The 20,730-nt window shown below is 40.5% G+C and overlaps 1 protein-coding gene across 1 annotated transcript; it reads left to right on the top strand.

Moving 5' to 3' along the window:
* The first annotated feature begins 208 nt into the window (after positions 1-208).
* On the top strand, positions 209-20,393 carry LOC118840041 (NXPE family member 4-like). Its single transcript, XM_036747547.1, has 5 exons — positions 209-295; positions 2,541-3,262; positions 3,635-3,696; positions 7,365-7,583; positions 19,858-20,393. Exons 1-5 carry the CDS (start codon positions 236-238, stop codon positions 20,391-20,393), a joined length of 1,599 nt encoding a protein of 532 aa, XP_036603442.1. The 5' UTR covers positions 209-235.
* Positions 20,394-20,730: the final 337 nt, after the last annotated feature.

Here is a 20,730-nt window from a genome sequence, read left to right as displayed (position 1 = left end):
CATGTTTCATGTCTTTCCTATATATAAGGTGGTAGTGACAGCTTTTCAGGGTCAAAAAGATGGACAAATGTGAATCAAGCAAAGAACAGAGTTCTAAGAATTAGAGAGTTGTTAAAAATGATACTAACGAAGCATAAAGCAATGTCCTTTTTATTATTCTTTGCAATTTTTAATGTTTGTCTCTCATAGGCTACTTAACAGGGCTTCAAAACTGACTGGTTGGAAACTACTGGTAATGATGATGTATGTAATAGCTGCACTGGTCATTCTGATAGCTTCTAAAAACTTCTCAAAGGTAAAGTGTTTAATTCCCAGTAATGTACTCCCTCCCAAAACAAATAAAAATAAAAGACATATGAATCACAGAAGGGAGTGACACTGACACTGTCTATGTATCTATGGCCACTAAATGACTCTAGGTTTTCCTTTTAAAAAACGCATAACTTTAAAAAGGACTATTGTCTCTGAAATCTATACAGAGCCTGGAACTAGGCCATATTTTGGGGGCTCATTTTTTTCACATGCCCCAAGCCCATCTTGAACTTCAAGGACAATTTCAGGAAGAGCCAATGACTGCCTTTTAAGGCAGAACATCCCAAATTCTAAATTAATTTTCAGGGGAGAAAAGCATAGAAAGCTAAAACATGTCTGGTTATGAAGAGTCCAGAGGGCTGCCTATGGGCATAAGAAAGTAACAAGCATGGAGACAACAGCAGTACTTTGAGTTTTTATGGTGCTTTTTAAAAGTTGTCCTACTAATAAAGGAGATTTAGGATGGGACTAATAAATATCTGTCCAGACAATTTGTGAAACTGGATGGAGTGGCAAATGAGGTTTCCTCTTCAAGAGGGCCTTGGAGTTAGAAGCTCATTGAAAATGCACGAGGAATAACTACAAAGAATAACGGGATCATTGATTTTTATAGTAATAAAGAGTCACAACAATTCAACCCCTTAAGAACTTGTTGAGGGTTGTGCAGCTAGTTAGTGACAGAGCTCAGATCAGAATAAAGTTTCCATCTCTTCCAGGATCTCTCTCTCTCTCTCTCTCTCTCTCTCTCTCTCCTCTCTCTCTCTCTCTCTCTCTCTCTTTCTCTCCCCCCCCTCTCTCTGTCTCTTACACACACACACACACACACACACACACACACACACACATTTTAGTAGACTTTAGCCAGTCCCTGCTCTTCCTTCCACTGTCTCAGTCGGTTACTGGGGACTTTTTATATTTTATAGCTATAGTTTATACACTCAGGATGAGGAGGTATCCCTACCCACAGCTGCTTGGATCATCCCTTCTAAGGCTACTTTCCATCTGTTTTGGGTTTCTTTTATATGTAATGATTTATATAGATTGTCTTCACCACTCAGATGTAAGCTGTTTGAAAGAAGGGACTATTTTTTTTCTGTGTATTTCCAGTGTTTAGTGCAGTGCGTAGTACATAGTCCTAGTAAAAGCTTAATAAATATTTGTTGATTGATTTGATCATCTTGTTAAAAGTATGATTGATGCAGTTGTCACCCTATGAACACTCTTGTGGAGTGTTCTTTCAGCTCCATCCAAAAACTGAAGGTCCCCCTTTGAGCCAATGCATATCTGCCCACCTTAGACACTTTGTCATGAGCTGGCTCCTTCCATGATGCCTAGGAACATGCCTAGATCTTCCTCATCACTGGACTTTAACCAACTCTCTCACCTTCAAGGTATCATCCCACATTTCTCCTCTGCTATGCCACTAAATTCTTAGAAAAAGCCAGCAACTCTCATCTTGACTTTCTCAGCTCCCAATCACTACTCAGTCCCTGGCACTCTGGATTCTCATCCCAAGTCTCTGCTGAAGCTGCTCTTTCTACGTTTGTCAGTCATCTGTTCATTGATGAATTGCATGGCCTTTTCTTAGTCTTCATCCTTCCTGACCTTCCTTCAGCTTTTGACATTCTTCCCCAGTATATTCTATCTTTGAGTTTTCATGGTGCTTTTTTTCCCCTTTCTTGGTTCTCCTTCTAGATGTTTGATCATCATTTCTCAGTTCCTTTGAATTATTCATATTCTATTATCCATATCCAATTCCCTGACCATGAGTGTTCATCTAGTTCTCTGTCCTCCCCTCGCCTCCCCTTCCCTTCCCTTCCCTCTCCTTCCCTCCCCTCCCTTCCCCTCCCCTGCCTTGCCCTGCCCTGCCCTCCCCTCCTGTACCCTCCCCTCTCTTCTCCTCCCCTCTCTCCTTCCCTCCTGTCCCATCCCCCTCCCCTCCTCTCCCCCTCCCCTCCTCTCCCTCTTCCCTCCTCTCCCCTCCCCTCTCTTCTCCTTCCCTCCCCTCCCCTGCTTCCCTTCCTTTCCCTTGCTTGCCCACCTGTGTATTACTCTGTCCTGCTACCTATCTCTTTTTCTGTCTGTCTGTCTTGCTCTGTGGTATAATGGATAAACGGTAGTGGAAGGTTATGTGTTTGAAGATGCAAACTTACCAACAAATGAAGATATGGATATAGAGAAAAGTTCTGTGTTCTACACACAGTAAGTCATATTTCTTATTATTTCAGTTCTGGCCTACACTGGACTTTCCCATCTCTGTGCATTACTGGGATGCTTCCACAAAACCCTCGTGTCCTAAGTCATCAAACAATCAAACAAACACTGACACGAAAATAAATAAAATCAAGAAGCAGCTAGACCAGCTCATTCCACACAGGCCTTTCTCTCATATCAACACCACCACAAGTGCAGCCCACAGTGTGGCCAAAATCATTGATCCTAAGACCAACTACTGCAGAGGGGATCAGCTAGATATTCTCTTGGAGGTGAGAGACTACTCAGGACAAAGAAAAACATATGGAGGGGACTTCTTAAGGGCCAGGATTTCTTCCCCAGATCTGAAGGCAGGGGCTTCAGGAAGAGTGATTGACTTCAACAATGGCACCTACCTTGTCAGCTTCACTTTATTCTGGGTGGGCAGGGTCTCTATGTCTCTTCTGCTCATGCATCCTAGTGAAGCGGTGTCTGCGCTCTGGAGAGCAAGGAATAGAGGCTATGATAAGGTGATTTTCATAGGCCAATTTGCCAATGGCACATCGCAGGTCTTCAGTGAATGTGGCCTGGTTCTAAACACAAGTGCTGAACTGTGCCAGTACCTGGACCCTCGAGACAAAGAAGCTTTCTACTGTGTGAAACCTCCGCAAGCGTCCTGTGATGCACTGTCCTACCTGAAATCTAAGAATAAGCAAGTTTCTTATCTTAGCAACCTAGAGAAAAGCCTCTTTGTCAGGTAAATAAATCCTTCAAGAACAGTCCTGTCTCAATGAGCCAATATACTTGAAAAAGTATATTTACATATTCTTATGAAGATGTCTTTTCATGTAGGAATGTGGATCTGAAACCACTTTGGAACTGAGTCTATAATACAGGCAATAATTGCCCTTCTACTAAATACACACACACACACACACACACACACACACACACACACACACATACTTTTACTACATGGCCTGCAACTGTGACTGACATTTCTAGAGATTTTGATTTTTCTGTCCACATCCCAGACTTGCTGAGGCAAATGAGTTGGCTTGGCCTCTCTTTTTTAACTCTTTGAATTCCAGGCTGCCAGTTGAGTAACTTCTGTTCCTTTCTTTTTAAGGTCCAATGTAGGGGTGGAGATTTTGAACAGCTTTGATCCCATCAATGTCTCAGTGTGTAACAGTAAGTATTCTTTTTAAATGTCAACCCTCTCAATCAGAATTGCTCCAACAGTAAGCTTGCATTCCCTGAGTCTGAGATGGAAGATGTCTAATTTGGGATGCAACTCTCTCCTGGTTTTTCCCCCACCTATCTGATCATTTCTCTCTCTCCTTTGTTGGATCCTCATTCAGATCATGCCCCCTAACCATAGGTGTCACTCAGGGTTCTGTCCTGGTTCCTCTTCTCTTCTCCTTTTATACTGCTTGGTGAAATCATCAGCTCCCATGGATTTAATTACTATCTCTATGCTGATGATTCTCAAATCTACCTTCCCTGCCCCAATTTCCCTCCTTACCTCCAATCTTGCATCTCCAAATGCCTTTCAGATATCTTGAACTGGATTTCCAGTAGCCATCTTAAGTATGACATTAAAAATGCCCATAATAACTCTCATTATCTTTCCCCCCAAACTCCTCTCCCTCCTAACTTCCCTATTACTGTAGAGGGTGACGCCATCTGCCCAGTCCCTCAGTCTTACAACCCAGGAGTTATTTTGGATTCCTTACTATCCTCTTATTTCCCATATCCAAGCTGTTGCCAAGACCTGTTGATTTCACTTTTGTAACAGCTCTTGAATATGCCCCCTTTTCTCCTCTAACACTATAACCACTTTGGTGCAGGTACTCATTGCCTCACACCTGGACTATTGCAATAGCCTACTGGTGGGTCTGCCTGCCTCATGTCTCTTCCCTCTCCCATCCATCCTCTATTCAGCTGCTAGCATAATTTTCCTAAAATTCAAATCTAATCATGTTACCCCCTTAGTCAATAAGCTTCAGTGGCTCCCTATTTCCTTCAGGAGCAAATACAAAATGCTCTATTTGGCTTTTAAAGCCCTTTATAACCTAGCCCCCTCCTACTTTTCCAGTCTTCTTATACTTTTCTGTCTAACCAGTAATCCCAAGTTAACTGGGCAGCTTTCAGCCATCAAAATTTATTTCCTTTGGAGAGGAGAAGGAGAGAAAGAGGGAGATGGAGAGGGAGATGAAGAGGGAGAAGAAGAGGGAGAGGGAGGAGAGGAAGAGGGAGAGGGAAAGGAAGAGGAAGAGGGAAAGGGAGAAAGAGAGGAAGAGGGAGCGGGAGAGGGAGAGGAGGGGAGGGAGAAGTTGAGCTGAGTGATCTCACTGGCTGGGTCCTCATTCAGGCAGCTGGGACTACTAACTGGTTGAGTTTGTCCTTCACTTTGAAGAGGACCATGACATCAGGGAAAAGATGGCATGACTTGCAGTTGACTTTGATTTGAGTGAGGGAGGGCTGTGCAAGGTCACCAGCCTCACTTTCTCCTCCAGAGCCATCTGGATCCAGTGGCCAGATATTCATCAGGATGACTGGAGATGGCCCAAGATGCAATGGGAGACCCTGGCCCTTTTAGGCCTTTTTAGGTTCTCACTTCATTTGTATTTATTCTCTTTACATGGTTTAGTATTCTCTTCTATGTTGTTTTATTGTCTTCTCTCATTAAAGTGTAAGCTCCTTCCAAAAAAGGAATTAATTAATTTTATTTGTATCTTCAGCACCTAGCACAGTGCCTAGCATATGATGAATCATTTCGTTCCTACCCAACTCTTTGTGATGCCATTTGGGGTTTTCTTGGCAGACATACTGGAGTGGCTTGCCATTTCCTTTTCCAGCTCATTTTACAGATTAGGAAATTGAGGGAAATAAGGTTAAGTGACTTACCCAGGATCACACAGCTAATAAAAGTGTCTGAGGCCAGATTTGAATTCAGGTCTTCCAAACTCCAGGCCCATCTACTGCACCACCTAGCTGCCCTATAGCATACAGTAGATGTTTAATAAATGCTTGTTCATTGATTAATTGATTGATTGATCCAAAGTCCAGTTAGCTAAAGTGCAGTTCTCCTTGAGAATGAAAGATGAACAATAATCTGTGAGTAGTAGTAGCTGCCAATCTGCTGGTTCCAACTGGGCAATGTTGCTATTTCCTTCTCTTCCTCCTCCTCTTCCTTCTGTTACTCCTCCTCCTCCTCATCCCTCTTCTCCTCCTCCTTCTTCTCTCCCTCTGTCCATGTAAGGAATCATACCCTTACATGTGGGTGCTCTGTCCAAAGGAATATAAATTTTGATCACTTACACTTCTCAAGGGATTTTTTTTTCTCCTTCCCCATTTATTTATTTTATTATTTTTTTAAACTGGGACAATTAACTCTTTCATCTCATATAGTTTTCATTTATGATTTCTTTGAAATATACCTATGCAAAACCAGGCTTTGATAAAGCCTATTATGATTCAAATGGAGCTTAATTGACTATGCCTTTAAACCCAAAATCACTCTGGCATGCACTGATTGGCCAATAATGGGACCCAGTTCAAGCCTTACTTGCCCATTGTTTGGGTTTTGATGGCTCAGAATGAATGTAAATGGCAATTGTTTCTATTCTGGCCAAGTTGATTCTTTCTTGAAGGCAAAGTAAGCCATCTTTTGGCTCTTACCTAGCCTTTAATCACTGAATGGGTGTTGCCTCAGAGAAACTGAGACCTGGGAAAGACCTTAACCTTAGCTTAAAAAGGCCAAGTTGTCCTACTGCATCTGGGGCCATCACCAGCCATCTTGACCTATATCTTGCCACTGGACTCTGATGACTGTGGAGGAAAGAGTGAGGCTGAAGACTCTGAACAGCCCTGTCTCACTGAAATCCAATTCACTTGCAAGTCAAGACATTACCCTCCTGAAGTCATTGGTCCTCTTCAAGGATAAAGGTCAAACAATAGCAACAGTGGTTTTAGTGTGTAACCATTTCTACATTTCCCTAATTTGGGCAGGCTAACATGCTTTTAATTATAGCCACTACACATAGTTAACAAAAGCCTGGCTAGGTACCCTCAGGTTAAAATTAAGACATTTCTTTTTAACCTCAGCAACCAAGTAGAGATAACAATGTTTGGTCTTAGAAAGTTATCTGACAATGTTAATGAATTCCCAAGTTTATCTATGGCTCAGCATGCAAATGTATTTAAGCCAGAACAATCGATACTTCTAGATTGTTTTTGTTTCTTTGATATTATTGTTGAGGTTTAGGGGTGCTGGGACACTGAAGTAGCTACATGCAGGTTCAGCCCAAATGCATCCGACCCAAGCCTTCTTTGAGCCAAAGACAAGGTTTATTAGAACACCTACTGAGGGTGGGCTTGATTCTAAAAATCCTTGCCTTGGTAGATGAGACTAACTCTTTTTATAGGAAAAAGATCTGAATGGGAGTGGCTTGTAGGCTGTGGTGACTAGGAGGTAACAGGGAAGGGCCAGGAACTTCCCGGACCTGGACCACATGGCCAAGGGAAAATGGGGTTTAGGTAAGATCAAGACTGGGAAGTAGCCAGGAGAAATCTGGAGGTAATAGTCCTTGGAGGGCTGGACTAGGTTAAGGATAACCTAGAATTGGAAGATTGGGCTTAGGCTACAATAAAAGAATTACTAGGATGGCTTGATGCCTCTGGGGAATGCCAGAGACTTGACTAAGTGGGAAAATTAAAAGAGAGTTCAGGAGAAAGTTCAAAGGAGAGTTTCCAGGACCCATAAACAAATAGGACCCAAATTCTTTTGGGGTAAGTTCTTAAAGGTCTTGGCTTGGGCCAGGTACCCTGTCACTATTATTGTGTTTTATCAACAGATCAAACAATGTCATTAAAAGGGAAATGCAAACCTAGGAAGTGGTCCCCAGTCCCCACTGGCTATGTCTGGAATAATGCATGGAATCTGGTCTTCTGCAATTTGTCTTATTTCCACATTGAGACCCAAATGAATGTTTGTTTGAAGGGAAAGCTCATTTATATCCTGGGAGACTCCACAACCCGTCAGTGGATGGAATACTTCACAAAGAACATCAAAAGTGAGTTTCAATATTGAGCTCTTCCTCAAATCTCAGAATCTGTTTCTTCAGGTTTCTAGGAGAGGGGATATAGTCAGTCACATACTGTATTTTTTTCATATTCCTTAATTTCAAAACCTTTAATTTTTATCTGAGATGCAATTCCTTTGCTTTTGTGTATTTCACAGACTTAATGGGAACCAGTGAGGATAAATTGCCTCTCTTCCCTCTTCACAGATAGTTCCCACTTTATTATTCACAGAGTGGATGCATAAAAATTAAAATTCAGATAGGATACCCTTTACATAATTAGACTGGAGGAGGAACATCAATGGATTTTTGCTACACTTCCCTTTCTTCAGAGAAGTTCTGAGATATATAAACAATATAGGACAATGGTTCTGTGTTATTTTAAGAAAAAATCTGGGAAAGGAAACCCCTTCACCTCGTTTGACAGTAAATTATACTGTAGAGCCACTATTCACCAAGTGTATTCCCACTCAGTATTCCCACAGCAGTTAGAGAAATTATTACTTTAGTTCTACCCCTAATTTTATAGCTGAGGAAACTGAGGCCCTGAGAGGTGAGTGAGTCAGGATTGCTCCTAGAATTCATTTCACAAAGTCACATGTAATCTTAGAGCAGGTCAAGGCCTTAGGCATTGTGGAGTCCAATCCCTTCATTTTATGGGCTCCTAACTTCCAGTAGAGTGCCCTTTCCCTTATCTTAAGGATCCTTTTCCAATAGATCAAGATTTGATGATAAGTATCCTAGGGCAGTGTTATGTAAAGAAAAGAACATAAGACTCAGAGTCAGAAATAAGTTCAAATCCAACCTAAGATACTGATTTGGTTGTTGTCTTTCCTTCTCAAAGAGGACCAAAATGACATCACTATGCTAGAATCAAGTTTCAATGTGTCTGATTAGGGCCGATCAGACCAATATGAGCTTGGAATACTCTACTACAGGTTGAACACAAATAGTCCATGTGAACATGTGGGGTGGACAGGCTAAATTTGTGCAACCTGAATTTCCTTTGGGCTCTTTCAATTATGCTGTGCTTATAGAGCACAGCACCTTCTCTGATGTCGGAAAGCCATGCTGAGCGATCCTGTGCCAGTGTCTTTCATGTCACACAATTAATTCCAAAATTCTTAAGAGAGACCTTGAGAGTATCCTCATATCCTCTTCTGATCACCATGTGAACTCTTGTCCTCTGTGAGTTCTCCATAAAACAGTCTTTTTGTCAAGCACACATTCTGCATTTGAACAATGTGGCCAGCCCATCAGAGTTGTGCTTTCTTTTTTTTTTTTTGATTTGTCAAACCACCTCCATTAGGGCCTTCTCTTTTTTTCCACATTTTTTTTATTTAATATATTTAATTTTCAGCATTGATTATCACAAGAGTTTGAATTACAAATTTTCTCCCCATTTCAACCCTCCCCCCCACTCCAAGATGGTGTATATTCTGTTTGCCCTGTTCCCCAATCAGCCCTCCCTTCTGTCACCCCACTCCCCTTCCATCCCCTTTTCCCTTTCTTTCTTGTAGGGTAAGATAAATTTCTATGCCCCGTTGCCTGTGTATCTTATTTTCTAGTTGCGTGCAAGAATTTGTTTTTTTGTTTTTGAACATCTGTTTTTAAAACTTTTGAGTTCCAAATTTTCTCCACTCTTCCCTTCCCACCCACCCTCCCTAAAAGTCAAGCAATTCAACATAGGCCACATGCGTATCATTATGTATAACCCTTCCACAATACTCATGTTGTGAAAGACTCACTATATTTTGCTCCTTCCTAACCTATCCCCCTTTATTGAATTTTCTCCCTTGACCCTGTCCCCTTTCCAAAGTGTTTGTTTTTGATTACCTCCACCCCCATCTGCCCTCCCTTCTATCATCCCCCCTTTTTTATCTTCTTATTCCTCCTTTTTTCCTGTGGGGTAAGTTACCCAATTGAGTATGTATGGTATTCCCTCCTCAGGTCGAATCTGATGAGAGCAAGGTTCACTCATTTCCCCTCACCTGACTTCTCTTCCCTTCCTACAGAACTGCTTTTTCTTGCCACTTTTATGTGACATAATTTACCCCATTCTATCTCTCCCTATCTCCCTCCCTCAATATATTCCTTTCTCATCCCTTAATTTTATTTTATTTCTTTTAGATATCTTCCCTTCATCTTCAACTCACCCTGTGGCCACTCTTTCTCTCTCTCTCTCTTTCTCTCTCTCTCTCTCTCTCTCTCTCATACTCTCTCTATATATATGTATGTGTATATATATATAAATATATATATACACATACATATATATATACATACACACTCACATATATATATATACATATATATATATATATATGAATATTCCCTTCAGCTACTCTCATACTGAGGTCTCATGAATCATACACATCATATTTCCATGTAGAAATGTAAACAGAACAGTTCAACTTTAGTAAGTCCTTTGCAATTTCTTTTTCTTGATTACCTTTTCATGCTTCTCTTGATTCTTGTGTTTGAAAGTCAAATTTTCTATTCAGCTCTGGTCTTTTCGCTGAGAAAGCTTGAAATTCCTGTATTTTATTGAAAATCCATATTTTGCCTTGGAGCATGATACTCAGTTTTGCTGGGTAGATGATTCTTGGTTTTAATCCTAGCTCCATTGACCTCCAGAATATCATATTCCAATCCCTTCGATCTCTTAATGTAGAAGCTGCTAGATCTTGGGTTACTCTGATTGTGTTTCCACAATACTCAAATTGTTTCTTTCTGGCTGCTTGCATTATTTTCTCCTTGATCTGGGAGCTCTGGAATTTGGTGACAATATTCCTGGGAGATTTCTTTTTGGGATCTATTTGAGGAGGCGATCAGTGGATTCTTTCAATTTCTATTTTGCCCTGTGGCTCTAGAATATCAGGGCAGTTCTCCTTGATAATTTCTTGAAAGATGATATCTAGGGTCTTTTGTTGATCATGGCTTTCAAGTAGTCCAATAATTTTTAAATTATCTCTCCTGGACCTATTTTTCAGGTCAGTGGCTTTTCCAGTGAGATATTTGACATTGTCTTCCATTTTTTCATTCCTTTGGTTCTGTTTTATAATATCCTGATTTCTCATAAAGTCACTAGCTTCCACTTGCTTGAATCTAATTTTTAAGGCAGTATTTTCTTCAGTGGTCTTTTGGACCTCCTTTTCCATTTGGCTAATTCTGCCTTTCAAGGCATTCTTCTCCTCATTGGCTTTTTGGAGCTCTTTTGCCATTTGATTTAGTCTATTTTTTAAGGTGTTGTTTTCTTCAGTGTATTTTTCAGCATTTTTTTGGGTCTCCTTTAGCAAGTCATTGACTTGTTTTTCATGGTTTTCTTGCATCCTTCTCATTTCTCTTCCCAATTTTTCCTCTACTTCTCTAACTTGCTTTTCCAACTCCTTTTTGAGCTGTTCCATGGCCTGAGACCAGTTCATGTTTTTCTTGGAGGCTTTTGTTGTAGGCTCTTTGACTTTGTTGACTTGTTCAGGCCATATGTTTCGGTCTTCTTTGTCACCAAAGTAAGATTCCAAAGACTGAGACTGAATCTGGGTGCATTTTTGCTGCCTGGACATATTCCCAACCAACTAACTTGACCGTTGAGTTTTTCAGTGGGGTATGACTGCTTGTAGACTAAAGAATTCTATGATCCGTACTTGGGGGAGTGCGCCAGCTCTGGCACACCAGCACTCCTCCTTCCACAAGAACCCCCAACCTAGACTGGACTTAGATCTTCAGCAGGCTCTGCACTCCTGCTCTGATCTGCCACTTAATTCCTCCCACCAAGTGGGCCTGGGGCTGGAAGCAACTGCAGGTGTAGTTCTGTAGGGGCCCCACCTCCGCTGCCCCTGGGGCGGTAGCCAAACTAGAACTCCTTCCACTCCCACAGCTTTTCCCACTAACCTTCTCTGTTGTCTTTGGTGTTTGTGGGTTGAGAAGTCTGGTAACCACTGCAGCTCACTGATTCAGGGCACTAGGGCCCGCTCTGCCTGGCTCCTGGTCTGGTTGGTCTGTGCCACTCATGCTGGGCTCTGCTGCGCTCTGCTCCACTCCACTCGCATCTCCGTGTGGGATAGACCTCACCCAGAGGCCATCTAGGCTGTCCTGGGCTGGAGCCCTGCTTCCCTCTTCTCTTTTGTGGGTTCTGCAGTTCTAGAATTGGTTCAGAGCCATTTTCTTTTAGGTTTTTGGAGGGACTCAGCAGGGAGCTCACACTAGTCCCTGCTTTTCAGTTGCCATCTTGGCTCCGCCCCCAGGGTCTTCTTCAGAGTTGTGCTTTCTGCAACAGAGTTTGAATGCTTGGCAGTTTAGTTTGAGTAAGGACCTCAGTGTCTGGTGCCTTATCCTGCCAGGTGATATTCAGAATCTTTCTAAGATAATTGAAATGGAAGCCATTCAGTTTCCTGGCATGGCACTGGTACACTGTCCAGGTTTCACAGGCACACAACAATGAGGTCAGCACCATGTCTCTGCAGATCTTCAGTCTGGCAGGCAGCCTAATACCTCTTCTGTCCCATACTTTCCTTTGGAGCCTCCCAGACACTGAGCTAGTTTTGGCAATGCATGCATTAACCTCATTATCAATGTGTATATCCCTGGAAAGTACACTACCAATGTAAGTGAACTTACCTACAGCATATCCACAGCCAAAAAAAAAGACACCACCCACACTGACTAGACCTTGGGCAAGTCACTTAACTAGTCTGTGCCTTTAGAGATAAGTTTCTTTATCTGTAAAATGAGGGGGTTGGACCCAATACCTTTAAGGTCTCTTTCAGCTCTAAATACATGGTGCTGTCCTTTTTACTAAGAATTGATTGTGTGACATGGGAGATGCTGGCAAAGGACCATCCAGCATGGCCTTTCCACATTAAAGAAGGTGCTGTGCTCTATGAGCAAAACAGAATTGAAGTAGCACCATAGATGTGCAAATTTAGAGAATCCACCCCAAATGTCCGCATGGACTATTTGTGCCTGACCTGTGGTAGAGCATTCTGAGCCCATATTGGTCTGCTCAGCCACAGTTGCACCCACTGTAAGTTGAATCTGATATAGTGATATCATTTTGGTCCTCTTCTAGAATGAAGGACAGCAACCAACCAACGAGATTGTGAGCTCCCTGAGGCCAGGGAACATCATTTCTCTCTTTTTGTATCATCACTTACCACAGTGCCTGGCACACACTGGGTACTTAATAAATCTTTTTTGACTGATTAACAGAGAATGCTTGTGTTAGAATCATAGAATCTTCAATTTTCAGAGTTGGCAGAGACTTCAGAATCCACCTACTCTGACCAATAATTGCATGAGGAGCCCCTTTATAATACTTTTGACATAGTAATCCAGTCTTTGCTTAAAGACCCTCAGGAAAAGGAACTCATGGTCTCCTCAGGCAGCTCATTCCCCTTCCACCATCCCTAATTGTTAGAAAGCTTTATTTACAATAAGCAAAATCTTTCTTTGTGATTTCTATGTGATTTCTGCATATTCAACCAATAAATCAACCAATATTTACCCAATTTATTATATATGCTGGGCTTATTACTTATGCTTTACTTTCAAAGAAGACCGATGACATCATGGGTGGTATCTTGACTTGCTCATACATTGAATTTAAGTGAGGCAGAACTGTACAAAGTCATCAGCCTCACTCTCTCCCTGAGTCACCAAAGTCCAATGGCAGGACAAAAGTTAAAATGATTGGTGATGGCCAGGATGCAGCAGATAACCTTGGTGTTTTTAATGTCTGACCAAGCTGTATGCACTTCATAGTTCCTGTTTCAGCTGCCTTTATTGCCATTGGAACAAATTATTCTCATCTGCCCATTCTGCTGGGGGATGTCTTCACATGCTTGTGGTAGACATCCCCCACATGCTGGGAACTTGGTTAAGCCCTGGGGATGTGTTCTATTCAAACCAAACCACAGGGGCAGGGGCGTCCCTGTCTAGAGAGGCATAGGGTTCCTTTATCAGCCCTTTCTTTCTAGCCTGAATTGATGGGCCATGCTTACCTCATGGTAAATTTGGCTATTGACAACTTAAGTCCTTGTCTGGGAATCTGGTTTCTGCCTTAAGGAAAGGGAGCACAAAAAGGCTGGTTGGGTTGGGGCAAAGAAACCCAATTCTTTGAATATTAACTGGGAAAGACCATACTGGAAACAAGTGGAGAAAAATGAATCAATCACACTTTAATAAAGCAAAAAGAGTACAAGGCAGTCACAGAATGGCACAAAGAATGGAGTGGGAGAGGAAGGCAGAAGGTTCAGGAAAGAGATGGGGAAATGGGAGGGGCATATAGAGACAAGTAATTGCTGATCAGAGTGGGGAGCACTCAGGCAGCATGGATCTATAGCAATTGGACAAGTGCTGGGGGGCAGGGTTTGGGGTCTGATCACAAGAACAGACTGTTAAATTTTCAGTGTGAGGATTTACCCTTCAGAAACTAGCAAATGCTACAAATCAAGGCTTTATTTTTTATTTTCTCATCTAGATGTAAAAAATTGATGGAAAAAACTTTAACAATCCAGATTAAACTTACAAGCATGTCATGGGTAATGTTTTTTTTTCCTGACAGTCATTTTGTTAAACATCTACCAGCACATCACTGGGTGATGGGAGGCCTACGCAAGGCAAGACATAGAATGTATTGCATGAGGAACAGAGAGAAGGCCCACTTGGCTATGGATGTCAGAATGTGAAAGAAGGAATAAGGTCCAATGGATTTGGAAATATAGGTTGGAACCAAATTATGAAAGGTTTTAATACCTAAACAGGAATCTCATATTTTACCTTAAAGGCATTAGGGAGTTATAGGAGTTGAACAAGTAGGGGAGCGACATAATCAGATATGCATTTAAGGGAAATCACCTAGTCAACATTGTATAGAATAGACTGAAACAGGTAAACTAGTTAGGAGGCTATTGCAATAGTCTAGGTAAGAGGTGAGGTTAGACTTAATTAAAGCAGTGTTTGTATGAGTAGAAAAGGTGTTAGATGGGAGAGATGTGAAGGTCAAAATAGAAAGACCTGGCAGCTGACTAGATATTTAGAGGAAGGGACCATGTAGTCAAAGATAACATTGATGTTATAAATCTAGGAAACTGGAGGAATGATGGTATCAGACAAAAGTAGAGAAGCTTACATGAGGGAGTATTTGGAGGAAAAGATATTGAGTTGTTTTGAACATAGTGATTTTGAAATGTTTCTGGGATAACCAGTTTGAAATATCCAATAGGCAACTGGAGATGTAAGACTGAAACTCCAGGAAAAAACTGGGGATACATATGTATATATAGATAGATAGATATAGATATAGATATCTCTATCTCTATATGTATATATATGTAGATAGATAGATAGATATAGCTAGCTAGATAGATAGATAGATTGCTGTCTATTGATATAGATATATGTATCTCTTTATCTCCCCCCAGAACTGTCATGTGACCTTGTGAACCATTCTGTCCACGTGGTTTTCTTGGCAAGGATACTGGATTGGTTTATCATGTCTTTCTCTGGTGCATTAAGGCAAACAGAGGATAAGTGACTTGCCCAGAGTCACAGAGCTAGTAAGTGTCTGAGGCCAGATTTGAACTCAGGTCTTCTTGACTCCAGGCCCAGTGCTCTCTCCACTAAGCCACCTAGTTGTCCTCTAAGCAAATCCAACTAGAAATAATTCTTCTTCCAAAAGACAGACATTCAAGTGCTTGAAAATGTTTATCATATCACCCCTAGGTTGTCTCTTCCTCTAGCTAAATATTCCATGTTCTTTCATCTCACCTTTATGTTGGAATCAGCCAGGGCCATCTCCAGTTGTCCTGGTCTATATCTGACTACTGGACCCAAATGGCTCTGCAGGAGAAAGTGAGGCTGGTGATCTTGCACAGACTGCCCCCCCCCGCCTCACTTAAATCCAATTCACTTGCAAGTCATGGTATCACCTTCCTGATGTCACGGTCCTCTTCAAGAACAAAGGACAGACAACAACATATTAGAATCAGCACTAGCAATCTCACCATCTTGGTAAGCCACCTCTGATAATACTTCATTTTCTCAAAATCCTTCCTAAAACATAGTGCCTGGAAGTGAATGAAAATAATATGGATGTTATTTGACCAGGGGAAAGTATGTTGAGACTATCACCTGTGCTCCACTTAAATACAAACTGAGATCCTATTGCCCTTTTTGGCTCCCATATCATGTGACTGAATCAGAGTGAGCTTGCAGTCAGGTCTACAAAAACCTCAGACCTTTCATGTAGAAACAGTTACTTTTCCATGTCTCCCCAAGTTTATACTTATAAGAGTAAATGTTTGACCCTTGCTGTAGGATTTTATATTCACCTCAATTCAATTTCATCCTGTTATATTTGACATACTTTCATATCCTCTCAAGGGTAGGATCTTTTTGGATCTTAATTCTGTCTTCCAATGTATTAGCTGGTCCTTAATGCCTTCCTGTCATATGTTAATTCAATAAGTATGACATCTATGCCTTCATCTGAATCACTGACAAGGAGTATTGCATATAGGACAGAGTGCTTGACTTGAGGCCAAAGGGTGACATCCTGCCTCAGATATTTAATAGCTGTGTGATTCTGGACAATTTCATTAACCTCTCTCAGCCTCAATTTTCTCATCTATAAAATTTGGATAATTATATCTGTAGCACTTAACTCATAGGGGTATTGGGAGGATCAAGAGAGGCCATGTATATAAAGTGCTTTGAAAACCTAAACATGCTATGTGAATGTCAGTTATTACTATTATTAGCAGTAATAATAATAATAATAAAATCAAAGATTACTCCCTGGGGCGTTCCCCTAGAGACATTCTTCTATGCTGACATTGGTCAGAACTGAATAGGAAAAAAAATAGAAAACAAAATCATCTTGCTTTTTATTTGAGTTCTTTACATCCCAGAAGTGATGGGAAAAATAGATCCTCACTTTCTCATTGCTCTGGAAATATCTGTAACCTTCATTTCCCTAAAGTACGGTATTTATATACATTATCATTTCAGCAAAACTCTATAAAGATGCTGTCAGTACTGCATTGATAAATATCACTAAGCTCTTTCAGGATTAGCCTGCTCAGGGAAAGTGAAAAAGGGACCAGGGAGGAAGCTAGCATTAAAGCAAAGGAGTCATTCCTTTCCAAATATTTGTTTTCTGTATGAATAGGATTAATATTGCTCTTATAACCACTACATTTTAAGAGGATTGGAGGGCTGTATATTTTGAAGCTGAAAAAGTACTTTTTGAATATTGTTTTGGAGGCAATCATTTGTAACTGTGTCCATGCTATTCATGGCACATTTTTTAAGGTGATCAATCTTTCATAACTTAAATAGGTAGTTTTTACCCCTAAGACTACACATATTACCTCTCTATTCAAAGATCTAAACTTCAAATTAATTATCTTCTTAATGGATCTTCACTTCAATTTGACAAGAATATGTTATTGTTCAGTCATGTTCAACTCTTCATGATCCCATTTGGGGTGTTCTTGGCAGAGATAATGAATGGCTTTGCCACTTCCTTCTCCAGCTCGTTTTACATATGAGAAAAGTGAGGCAAACAGCTGTGTAACTTGCTCAGGGTCACACAACTAGTAAGTATCTGAGATTTGAACTCAGGAAAATGAGTCTTCCTAACTCTAGGCCCAGCACTATATTCCACTGTACCACCTATCTGCCCCTCAACAAGAATATGTTGCACACTAATTACATGTTCAACCCCATGCTAGACTGTGGGCATGAGCAATAGAAAGAAATATAAGAGCTCGATCATATAAATTAATCAATCAATCAAGGAATATTTATGAAACACCTGCCACTACAGCCTGGCACTATACTAGGTGCTAAGAATCCTTTTGGAGTTTGTGAGGTATTTAGATAATCTACCTAGGAGACACATAAGGCAAATGCTCAAATGGAGGTCAGAAGTGCTACAAGGACACCCTCAAGGTCTCTCTGAAGAAGTTTTGTATTGATTGGGAGAAACTGACATAGGACTGGACAGCATGGAATGCCTGCATCAATGAAGGTGCTGTGCTCTATGAGCAAAGCAGAATTGCAGTAGCACAAAGGAAATATGAGATGCACAAATCTAGAGACATGTCCATCCCAAATGTCCAAAAGACTATTTGTTCCTGACTTGTTGTAGAGCTTTCTGAGCTCATGTTGAATTGATCAGCTACAGGCAAACACATGCACCTTGATCTCAACATGATGTCCTCTGTCCTCTTTGAGTATGAAGGACAAACAACAGATAACATTTTTTTCAAAATGAGAAGCAGTGTGTCATAATGGATAGAAAGTTGGCCTCAGAGCCAAGAGGACCCGAGTTTAAGTCCTATTTCTGATACTTAGTATGTGATCTTAAGTAAGTCACTTAACCTCTTAGTGCTTTAGGTAGCTCTTTAAGACTATAATTTGCAAAAGAAGGTGCCAAAATGCTTCAGTAGAGGACATTTCCTCACCAGGGAGTACCCTGTATGAAAGGAGTCATAGGTCCAGTTCATATCCCCAGTCTCTATCCCTTCAGAATGTACGGGAGAGGTGGAGCTAAGATGGTGGAGTAAAGGCAGGAACTCATTTGAGCTCTCACTCAAGACCCTCCAAATACCTTACAGTGGAGGGGAAGGTGGGGGGAAAGAGGAGTGAGTGATCATCACTCACTCATCAGAATTGGCTCAAAGAGAGAATAACACATTTAACTGGGTATAGAAATCTATCTTACCCTACAGGAAAGTAGGGGGAGAAGGGGATAGGAGAAGGGGGAGGGGCGATAGAAGGGAGGGCAGATTGGGGGAGTGGTAGTCAGAAGCAAAACACTTTTGAAGAAGGACAAGGTGAAAGAAGAGAGAGAGAATACAATAAATCGGTGGGGGGGGGTGGGGAAAGATAGGATGGAGGGAAATAGTTAGCATTAGTAACTGTGAAAAAAAGTTTGAAGCAAGTTTCTCTGATAAAGACCTCATTTCTCAAATGTAGAGAACTGAGTCAAATTTACAAAAATTAGAGCCATTTCCCAAATGGTAAATGATCAAAAAATATGATCACTTTTCAGATAAAGTAATCAAAGCTATCTACAGCCATATGAAAAAAAATATTCTATTGATTGGAGAAATGCAAATTAAAACAATTCTCAGGTACCACCTCATACCTATTAGATTGGCTAATAATAAAATGTAAGTGACAAATGTTGGAGGGAATATAGGAAAAATGAGACATTAATGCATTGTTGAAGGAGTTATGAACTGATTCATTCATTCTGTAGAGCAATTTGGAACTATTCCCAAAGGGCTACAACACAATGCATACCCATTGACCTAGCAATACCACTGCTAGGTTTGTATCTCAAAAGACATAAAAAGCAAAAAGGAAAAGGACCTATATGTACAAAAATATTTATAGCAACTTATTTCTGGGGCAAAGAATTAGAAATTGAGTGAATGCCCATCAATTGGAGAATGTCTGAGTAAGTTGTGATATGTGATCATGATGGAATACTATTGTACTATAAGAAATGATGAGCAGGGTGCTCTTAGAGAAACCTGGAAAGACTTATATGAACTGATGCAAAGTGAAACGTACTGGGTACAAAGTAACAGCAATACTGTAAGATGATCAAATGTGAATGACTTAGCTATTCTTAGCAATTCAATGATCCAAGACTACTCTGAAGGACTTATGATGAAAAATGCTATCTATCCTCAGAGAAAGAACCAATGATGTCTGAATACAAATTGAAGCATACTTTTTCCCCTTATTTATTTTTCTTGAGGTTTTTTTGTCTATATTTTATTTCACAACATGACTATTATGGATATGTTTTGCATAATTACACCTGTATAACCTCTGTTGAATTTCTTGCTTTCTCAATGAGGCGGGGTGGCGAGGGAGGAAGGGAGAGAATTTGGAACTTGAGGTTTTTAAAATGAATATTAGAAATTGTTTTTACATGTAACTGGGGAAAATAAAGATAAAGTACTAAAAAAAACACATCAATAAAACTAAAAAAGAAAAATAGTATATAATTAAATGACAAAATGAGTTAAACAATATCTAGTTCATGATTAAATACTTTTATATAATATTCTTCATTATTTGCCTCTTTTGTATAACTACTTCCTCATTTGGTCCTCCACTGGGCTGACTTATACTCAACTTGGAGTCAACTGTGTTCCCCTTTACCTTTATACTATACTTCTGCCTAACCCATCTTTGTAACTTTTTAAAAAATTCCATTTGTGATTTCTCTCTTTGTTATCAGCACTAACGTCTGTTGACCTCCATGGATTTGGGAAACTCGGTCATCAAATGGCTGTGGACTTAAAAAGGAAGATCTCCATTCAGTGGCAAAGACATGGCTACCCTTTGGTTGGCTCAAGTAGCTATTCAGCAAAAGAGAATGAGTACCTGGCCCATGCCATAGACAGAATAGCAGGGGACAGAAACACTATTATTGTCTTTTCTCTGGGCCAGCACTTCAGGTTTTTCCCCATTGATATCTTCATCCGACGGGCCATCAATGTCCATAATGCCATTAAACGTCTATTCCAGAGAAGCCCAGAAACAAGAGTGATCCTCAAGAGTGAAAATACCAGGGAAATTAGTAATGATTCTGAGCGACTTAGTGACTTCCATGGCTATATTCAATCTTTGGTGTTGAAAGACATCTTCCAGGATGTTGACATGGGTGTCATTGATGCCTGGGACATGAACATTGCCTATGACACTAATAATGTCCACCCACCTGAATATGTGGTTGCGAATCAGATTAACATGTTCTTAAACTATGTTTGCTAGAAAAATAAAACAACCAGATCAAATCCCAGTTATCCATGAGCAAATTATTTCTGTTCTTCTTTATCAATGTGACATCAAACCAGCCAATATCTTACCACCTAAAAACTCACTTCTAATCAATTAGGTAGAAATTAAAATACGAAAAGAAAAATATTTAAAAGAATGGATTTCCCTTGATACAGTCAAATTATTCCTTATGATTTTTCAAAGTTTTGTTCAGTGGCCATTGCATCATAATTCTCACTAGATTATAAGCTTTATGATCCTCTGACATCTCCTTTCTACCCCAAGTAGCTCTTAGTCATCTAATCACTCAGCATTCAATTTGAGACAGGAG

Source organism: Trichosurus vulpecula, chromosome 2, assembly GCF_011100635.1.
Source record: "Trichosurus vulpecula isolate mTriVul1 chromosome 2, mTriVul1.pri, whole genome shotgun sequence".
Lineage (NCBI taxonomy): Eukaryota > Metazoa > Chordata > Mammalia > Diprotodontia > Phalangeridae > Trichosurus > Trichosurus vulpecula.
This window is presented reverse-complemented; position numbering and strand designations above follow the sequence as displayed.